At 55.4% G+C, this 8,507-nt stretch overlaps 1 protein-coding gene across 6 annotated transcripts in view; it reads left to right on the top strand.

The window, feature by feature from the left end:
- The window catches only part of PI4KA (phosphatidylinositol 4-kinase alpha), a 94,908-nt gene that overhangs the window by 39,586 nt on the left and 46,815 nt on the right, over positions 1–8,507 (top strand). For all 6 annotated transcript variants that reach the window (XR_003792747.1, XR_003792748.1, XR_003792749.1 and 3 more), the window contains 8 exons: positions 266–366; positions 1,152–1,281; positions 2,003–2,135; positions 3,118–3,213; positions 3,572–3,755; positions 4,169–4,272; positions 6,091–6,259; positions 7,898–7,948. Coding sequence is in view for 2 of the 6 variants with exons in the window: in XM_029217532.1 (XP_029073365.1) it covers positions 266–366; positions 1,152–1,281; positions 2,003–2,135; positions 3,118–3,213; positions 3,572–3,755; positions 4,169–4,272; positions 6,091–6,259; positions 7,898–7,948 (968 nt within the window). In the remaining 4 variants the exon portion in view is untranslated. The remainder of the gene's footprint in view (positions 1–265; positions 367–1,151; positions 1,282–2,002; positions 2,136–3,117; positions 3,214–3,571; positions 3,756–4,168; positions 4,273–6,090; positions 6,260–7,897; positions 7,949–8,507) is intronic.

The following is an 8,507-nucleotide window of genomic DNA, read 5'->3' on the forward strand; positions in this document are numbered from 1 at the left end:
GGAAGGTGGGGCTTCGGGGGGAGCCATGCTCAGGACACAGGACAGGGTGGGGGCTGGCAGTGGAGGGATAGCCCACCCCGCAGGATGGTGTCGTCATAGCAGCAGGAAAGGAGCAGGGACGCCCACCTCCGACACTTTGTGGTGGAGCCACTTCTCAGAGTTAGTGAGCCCGGGGTTTAGTCACGTTCTATTTTGACTGATGAAGGAGTTTTTGTGACCATTGGCCTTTGCTAAAGGTCCTTACCCTCCTCTGTTTTGAACTTAGGTGCAGAGAATCTGTGCATCAAGCTGTCTGAGAAGCTGCAGTCCAAGACATCCAGCAAGGTCATCATTGCTCACCTGCCCTTGCTCATCTGCTGTCTGCAGGTCAGTCTCAAGGTGGGGGTGGTTGGGGGCACGGTGCTGACACCTGTCAGCAGGGCCTTCTTTTTTTTTTTTTTTTTTTTTTTTTTTTGAGGTACACGGGCCTCCCACTGTTGTGGCCTCTCCCGTTGCGGAGCACAGGCTCCAGACGCACAGGCTCAGTGGCCATGGCTCACAGGCCCAGCCACTCCACAGCACATGGGATCCTCCCAGACCGAGGCATGAACCCATGTCCCCTGCATCGGCAGGCGGACTCCCAACCACTGCGCCACCAGGGAAGCCCCAGCAGGGCCTTCTTGCCGTGGCCAGGCTGTGGGGGGCACCAGCAGCGAGGTCTGAGCTGCTGCCTCTAGGAACTTGAACTAGAGTCTGCTGTGGACAAGTTCAGTGCTGGGAGGCCACTGCTGACGGCCAGTAGGCTTTCTGCGAGTGGGGTCCAGGCACAGCCAAGTCCTGCGTTGTGAAGGCTGCCCTGCATCTGCCGGGTGTTCCCAAGGCCTCAGACGCCAGCCTGCTGTGCCAAGACTCTGACCTTGTCCCAACCCCACTGACTTCACGTCTGCCGTCGTGTAAAAGTAATGCTTGGTGCCCTTTCTCCCCTAAATTTCTTCTAAAAGAGATGGACACACTTTAACAGTGAATCTCGCCTTTGGGTGGAGAAAGTCCCAACCACCCCCTTTCTGTCTTTGTGCCCCATGGCCGGGTGGCCCTTGGAAGTCTGATTGACTTGGTGTCTGAAGGGGTGGGCACCTCCCCTGCGGCCCCTGATGGCCCGCTGTGCGTTGCAGGGCCTGGGCCGCCTGTGCGAGAGGTTCCCGGTGGTGGTGCACTCGGTGACGCCATCCCTGCGGGACTTCCTGGTGGTCCCGTCCCCCGTGCTGGTGAAGCTGTACAAGTGCCACAGTCAGTACCACACAGGTAACTGGCCGAGAGGCCGCCATCCCTGGGCTGCTCCTCCGCCTTTTCCTCCCAAGGCTTCCCCTGCACAACCCCCTGGGGTGCCAGGCCTCCCTCACGCTGCCACTGCCCCAGGCCCCGCTCCAGGCCTGCTCTTTTTGGCACCTGCCCTCTCTGGGGCATTCTGCAGTGTGCGTCCCATGTCCCAGTGCTGGGCCTGGAGCTCTGTCCCCTCCGCTGCCACAGGCCCAGAGCACGGCTGGTGACCAATGTTAATTAAGTACCCTGCTGCGCACTCGGGTGCTGCAGTGGTATCACCATGCTGCCCCCAGTCCCACCAAGGTAGTCCCACCCTTCAGGTGGAGAGACTGTGAGGGCCCTGCTCTCACGCTTGCCCACCCTTCCCACCTTCCTGCTCGTGAGCTGGATGCCCTCAGGCCATGCCCTTGCCTTTCTGCTGGAGCTGAGCTCCTAGGGGCCAGGACTTCTGAATCATTTCTTAAGACGTTGCTGTTTTATGTATTCATTGCTTTGTAACTTAAGTGTGCTTCCTTGATTTAAACATTTGTTTCATTCTTTCTGTTCTCTGACACTTTGGATTCTGAAATGCTTGGTGAAGTCTTTGTAAAGTGATTGCTTTTATAGCTAAAGATGATTACATTTGATTTTGGTTTTGAATTTCAAACACGGGTATGGAAAGTGACAGGCATAACCAGATAGATATTTGAACTTTTACTTCCAGTTGCCGGCAATGATATAAAAATCAGCGTAACCAGTGAGCATTCCGAGTCAACCCTGAATGTGGCGTCGGGGAAGAAGAGCCAGCCGTCCATGTACGAGCAGCTGCGGGACATTGCCATCGACAACGTCTGCAGGTGGGCGGCCTCAGGGGGTGAGGGGGACAGGGGCGGGGTGTCAGGGAGAGCCAGAGACATTATTGTTCAGGGAAGCTTCTAAACCTGCACTGGATCCGAGAAGGGAGATTGCTACATGTTAAAGAAAAAAAAAAATTTCCTGCCTTTCTTTTCTTGATCATAAACATAATAAAAAACAGAGAAAACCTGTGATTTGTAGAAAAGTAGACAGAAAAGAATTATCCCTTAGCCCGTCATCCAGAGTGATGACATGTGGTCCTATTTCATCTTGTTTTCCGTGTGATTTTTGGTATGAATGAGAGGTTTTACATGCCCGAATGTCCCTTCAGCACCAGCTCCATCTGTGTGAACTCTTGCTGTCCACACTTGGGGACCAGATACATTCTGATTTGCAGGAGACGTACCTCTCCTTGTCTGAGTCCTGGCACCTCGCTCTCGGGGCCATCGGGCTGGAGCCCAGCTACTCTGTCAGACTGTCTTCTCTGACTTTGTGGCCTGGGAGCCAAATGTGTGGGGAGCGAGAGATGCTTGTAAGATTTCATGCTCCTCAGGGCTGTTAGATTTCCCCTTCTCTAGAGCATAAGTATTTCTCCATACTATTAAAACCTCGATATGTAATTTTAACATTCCCTCAGCCACCGTGGGACCATCTATCTTTCGAATCAGCTATTGTGACTTCTGTTGAGAAACGGAATTTTAAATTGGAATTGGCATGAGTATGACACCCTAAAGGAGATCGTTCTGGGCAAGATAATGAAGTTACTATTTTCAACTGAGATACTTGTCAAAGGGTGAAATCTACAGCTGTTCTTTGAATTCATTCTGTGTAATGATGTTCATTCAGATTTCTGGGAAAAGAGTATTCAGAGCGGGTCTTTAAACCTTGCAGACCCGAGACAGGAAAAACTCAACCAAAATCAAACACAAAATGCTCATCTGGTTATTCTGATGCCTCATTCTGCTTGGCCTCCTCCTTGCTCAGGTGCCTGAAGGCTGGCTTGACTGTGGATGCAGTGATCGTGGAGGCCTTCCTGGCCAGCCTCTCCAACCGGCTCTATATCTCCCAGGAGAGCGACAAGTACATCCTGTCCTGTCCAGGGGGGTGGGGGCGGGGGCAGCTGGTCCTGTGCAGGCTCATGGGGCCGCTGGCATTTGCACGTCTATGCCGCTTTCTGGCACGGAATGGCGTCGGGCATTGAGTCTGTCCCGCGATGTCTGCTGAAGCCCACCTTCGAATGTCCACCCTGGGCACTGGGGGAAAAGACCTCTGTCTTCCCGCCTGGTGCTGGTGATTGCAGATCCCAGGCTGTCACTTTCAGATGGATGCTTCCTCTGAGAGACTGATGACCCTGGGGTCCAGGTCCTGGCTTCCGGCTTCATTTCCCTGCTGCGTGCTGGAGCACCATTCCCAGGGCGTCTGTCCTTCCTTCCCACAGGGATGCTCACCTGATTCCAGACCACACCATCCGAGCCTTGGGCCACATCGCAGTGGCCCTGAGGGACACCCCAAAAGTCATGGAGCCGATCCTGCAGATCCTACAGCAGAAGTTCTGCCAGCCCCCCTCCCCGCTTGACGTGCTTATCATCGACCAGCTTGGCTGCCTGGTCATCACCGGAAACGTAAGCACGGCCGGGAACCCACTCTCCCTGGGCAAGCTTCGCGAAACTCCTTGATTCCCAGAAATGTGAAAATACACATTAAGCTTACCCTGCGGAAGAGTTAAATGCTCCCAACTTTCTTAACACCGAATGGTGAGATTTTTTTCCAAGTAAAGGAGAATAGTGTAATGGTTCCAAGAGTGCCGGAGAAAGAGGTTTAAACTATTTTCTTGCCGATGTTAATAGAATAGAATGGAAATGGAACCTATTCCACTCTTGGTGTCTAAGTTGAGGTTTGCATAAACCTTTAGGAAGGGCTGGCCTTGATGCTATTTCAGGCCCCACTGTCCCTGGTCCCCAGTGTGTCCCCTCTGGGTGTCCATGGAGGGCGCTCCCAGAGGAGATGTGGTCACATGTCCCTCACTCTTTTCCAGCAATACATTTACCAGGAGGTGTGGAATCTCTTCCAGCAGATCAGCGTGAAGGCCAGCTCTGTTGTGTACTCTGCCACCAAAGATTACAAGGACCACGGCTACAGGTAAGTCTTCCCAACCTCATTGTTGCTCTTGATCCTTTGAAAATGTGAGATGTGGGGACTTGTCTTTTAAATAAACATCTTTTCTTACAAAAGCACTACATGTTAGAAATACATGTACCCAGGCGGGAATGACCCGCACAGGGCCGCCCCTGAGCTAGCATCTCTGAGCTCCTCACCCAGTGGGCACAGCGCCCCCGGGTGACCGTGTTCTCACAGAGCAGCACCAGCCTTCCTGCCTGTCGTCATCTTAGATGTCAGCATGGTGTCCATCAGGTGGCAGCGCCGCAATCTGTCTGGCCAGCCCTAGGCCGCACATTAGGTAGTTTTCCAGTGTTTCTGCTGGTCGGTGCTGCATACCTGTGCGGTCTCGGATGCTCGCCTCAGGGTGGATTCAGAGGGCAAGGGAGGAGACGATGACAGCCTTGGGTGTATGATGTTTGCGTGAGTCCTCGCCCTCCCCAGGGATGCCCCAAGGACGAGACGCGTCCTCCTGTGTTTGGAGGATCTCATGGACTTGGTCAGATGACGTCAGGAGGGCGGTGGGCAGGGCAGAGGTTCTCCTCTCCCCTCCTGACCACTCCACCCAGGGGAGGGGGTGGGAGTGCGGCTGTGTGAATGAACTCAGGACATGCTCATCTTCTCTGTGCCTTAACTTCCTCACCAGCTGTGTGGGTGTATGAGGCTGTGTGTATGCATGTGACAGCTCTCAGCACAATGGCTGCTTCTCTGCCTTCTCACTGCCGCTCCCATGGGAGCGCCAGCCACTGGAACGCAGGAGTGGCCTTAGGGCCGCCAGCTCACCTCCCTCTCCTGTCTGTCCGTTCTGGTCTCCGCAGTGACACTGACACACAGACCAAAACCTCTTCCCCTTGCATCTTGCTCCCAGAGCAGCTCCTGCGCCTCCTCACCCCTCCCCTCCCTGTCTTTCCTTCTGACCTCTGATCCCGCCTCTGCCTCGCTGCTCGGCCCGTGCCATGTACGGAACTTACCAGTTCCTCATCTCTGCCACATTTCCTTCCTAAAGCACTTTCTGACAGTGCCACCCACAGTAACTGGTCTCCCGCTGGAGGAGGCATCCACTGCCATCCGTTTTCCCCCTAGAGATTTGTCTGGGAAGGGGTGCCTTTTGTCCTGGCTGCCGTTGCTCTGTGATTTTGGGGGCAGACAATGTGCTACATGCTTCACAGGGACTGTTTGATTCCCCCACGCCCTGCAAGGAGGAAATTATTATCCTTGTTTACTCAGGAAGAAACTGGGCCTTAAAGACCTGAGCTACTTGGTACAGCCCGGCTGCAGCAGCATCCAGCTGACCTGGCACTCAGAGTCTGGCCGCCCCGCTGGTGTGCAGTGTCAGCTTCCTATTCAGGGTTTACATGGGGTGATGGGGTCGGGGCAGGTCATCAGGACCACTGAGCACTTCCTGAGTGTCTGGTGTGAGCTGACCCTAACCTCAGCCCCAGGTAGAGGAGGAAGTGTCGTCAGGGTTTCCTGGGTGGTGGTGATGAAGGGAGACTGTAACTGGAGGGGAAGTGGGTCCCCTGGAAGTGCCGGGGAGCGACATGCCCGTTCTCAGCTGCGTGGCCGCCCAGGCACTTGGAGGAAGTGTCCCGAGACTGTCAACACGCCCCAACACGCAGGCTCCTGGAAGCTGAACAGCCCCTGGGCCCCCAACTTGTCTTGGGGGAGGTTGGGGTCTCTTCCGCAGCAGCTGACTTTCCTTCAGGGCTGGTATCCTCTGGTGGCATGTCCCTCGCCTTGGGGGTCTTCGTTCACAGTACTGGGGGCCGGCACTGTGGCCGTGTCACTTCTCTCCCACAGGCACTGCTCACTGGCTGTGATCAATGCCCTGGCCAACATCGCGGCCAACATCCAGGACGAGCACCTGGTGGATGAGCTGCTCATGAACCTGCTGGAGCTGTTTGTGCAGCTGGGGCTGGAGGGCAAGCGGGCCAGTGAGAGGGCCAGCGAGAAGGGGCCCGCCCTGAAGGTAGGGCTCAGCCCTGGGCACCGCCTTGAAACCCGTGCTTTCTCCCTTTACCTGGTGACATCAGGAACGGGGGACTGGTTCCTTCCCAGGGTGCTGGCGGGAGTAAACAGACAGACAAGGGGCTGCCCCTGCAGGCTTAGCAGGACAGGCATGGGAACAAAACAGGGGCGTCGGGTGGTCTCAAGGCCTCTCTGAGGTGGACGCGAGTGAACAGCAGCCTCGAGTGAAAGTCTCACCTAGGAGCGAGGGGCTGGTGCAAACAGGGCCTGAGACCCTTTGCCCTGCTCAGCCCTGCCTTGCTCCCCGCCACAGCAGGCTAGGCCACTGTTCCTCTTGTCTCCTGAGTGGGGCCCAGCTCCCCGTGCCCAGGAGATGGGGGCTCGAGGGTGTTGGGGAGACACCTGGAGCCCAAGGAGGCCGAGGCTGTACCCTGTTGAGGGCTCTAGGGCCCAGCTCCCCCACCCCCACCCCCACCACTCTCACTGCATCTCCCGGGCTCAACACTCAGGTGTCCTGCTTCGTTCCTCGGCTGGGGTAGGGGCTCCATGGGTGCCGAGCTGAGCTTGCCCATGCACCCACCCCCCACCTACAGTGACAGGCCAGGTGTCTGTGGGGCAGCAGTGGGGAGTGGGGTGGGGTGGAGACTGGCCAACACACTGACCACCAGGAGCTGAGGACAGAAATCAAGAGCTGGGGGGACACCAGCTTAGGACTCTGTCCCCACCCCTGCATGGCCATGGGGCCTCGGCAAGGTGTCCTGACCCTGTTCATCCCTGAAGATGGAGCAGCCCTGCTGCAGTGGGCAGTCGATGCCGTCATGGTCAACTGAGCAGCTGGGCTTCCCGAGCCGGGCTGCTCCTCATGTGTCTGGCCAGGTGGCTGACTTTTTACTTAGTTTTTTTTTTTTTTTTTTTTTGCGGTACGCGGGCCTCTCACTGTTGTGGCCTCTCCTGTTGTGGAGCACAGGCTCCGGACGCGCAGGCTCAGCGGCCATGGCTCACGGGCCCAGCCGCTCTGCGGCATGTGGGGTCTTCCTGGACCGCGGCACGAACCCGTGTCCCCTGCATCGGCAGGGAGACTCTCAACCACTGCGCCACCAGGGAAGCCCTACTTAGTTATTTTTAAGTAACCCCCAAATTTTCCCAGACTTGGAAAGAATGTGTATTCATTATAGAAAAGATACAGAAACCTATAAATAGTAGAGTAAAAATTTCTCTCCTCAGATCCAATCGTCATTAACCTTTTGACAGACTTTCTCCTAGGTGTTTTATGCAAATCTATTTATTTTACATAGTTGGCACTGTGTGAGAGCATACTTTCTTACATTTAACATTTGATCTGGGCACTTTTTAAGGTAACAGTGCTTTTCAGAGCGCAGTCTCTGTAACAGCTTGTGATATTTGTGCAGAGTTGTCACGGTTTATGTAATCCTTCTCCTGTTTGACATTCAAATTGTTTCCCTCTTTTGCTGTTAAGATGATGCATCTTTATACATGTTTCTCTGTATATCTTTTTCATTGTTTCGTGTAGATTAAGGAATTTCAGTTTTCATGACACTGTGTCAGGTCTTTTTTTTTTTTTTCCTTTTCAATGAAAGAAGTGCGGGCTCATCAGTGACTCAGTTCTGTTCTCCTCCAGGCCTCCAGCAGCGCGGGGAACCTGGGCGTCCTCATCCCTGTGATCGCTGTGGTGAGTACCCGCCCATTGGTGTCTCGGACTCAGGTGCGGTGCTCGTGCTGAGTGCTGCCCAGAGACCTGCAGCGAGTTCCCTGAAAGGTGCTGTTCTGAGGCTGCAGGGATCCTGCAGCTGTGGCTGTGTCTCCGATCTTCCGCGACTGCCCCGTGGGCATGTGCCTGCTGTGGCCTTGCTGCCTCGCCCCCTTTCTCCATGCTTGGCCGAACCCCTGGCCAGCTGACCAGGACCCTACTGCCTGTTCCTCGGGTGTCGGGGTCTGACTTAGGTTTTCCCTGAGCTCCCACCTGGCTCAGGTGCCTCTGACTATGGCCTGCAGGTGCTGTTTCCAACCCCTCCCCCCACCCCCAACCCCCCATAGTGAGCCTGGGGCCTCTGGTTGGTGCCTGGGCCTTGGGGCTGCAGCCCTTGGTGCCCTGTCGGAGATGGCTCAGGCCTGTCTCTGCCGCAGCACTGCCGCAGTCAAGGGCCGGTGTCCGTCTTGTCCTGTCTCAGCCTGCGGCCACTTCTTCCCAAATAGCCCTTACGGATGTCACTTTTCCTGGCCCAGGCGTT

The sequence above is a fragment of the Monodon monoceros genome, unplaced genomic scaffold (genome assembly GCF_005190385.1).
Source record: "Monodon monoceros isolate NGI ecotype Baffin Bay Population unplaced genomic scaffold, NGI_Narwhal_1 Super_Scaffold_1, whole genome shotgun sequence".
NCBI lineage: Eukaryota > Metazoa > Chordata > Mammalia > Artiodactyla > Monodontidae > Monodon > Monodon monoceros.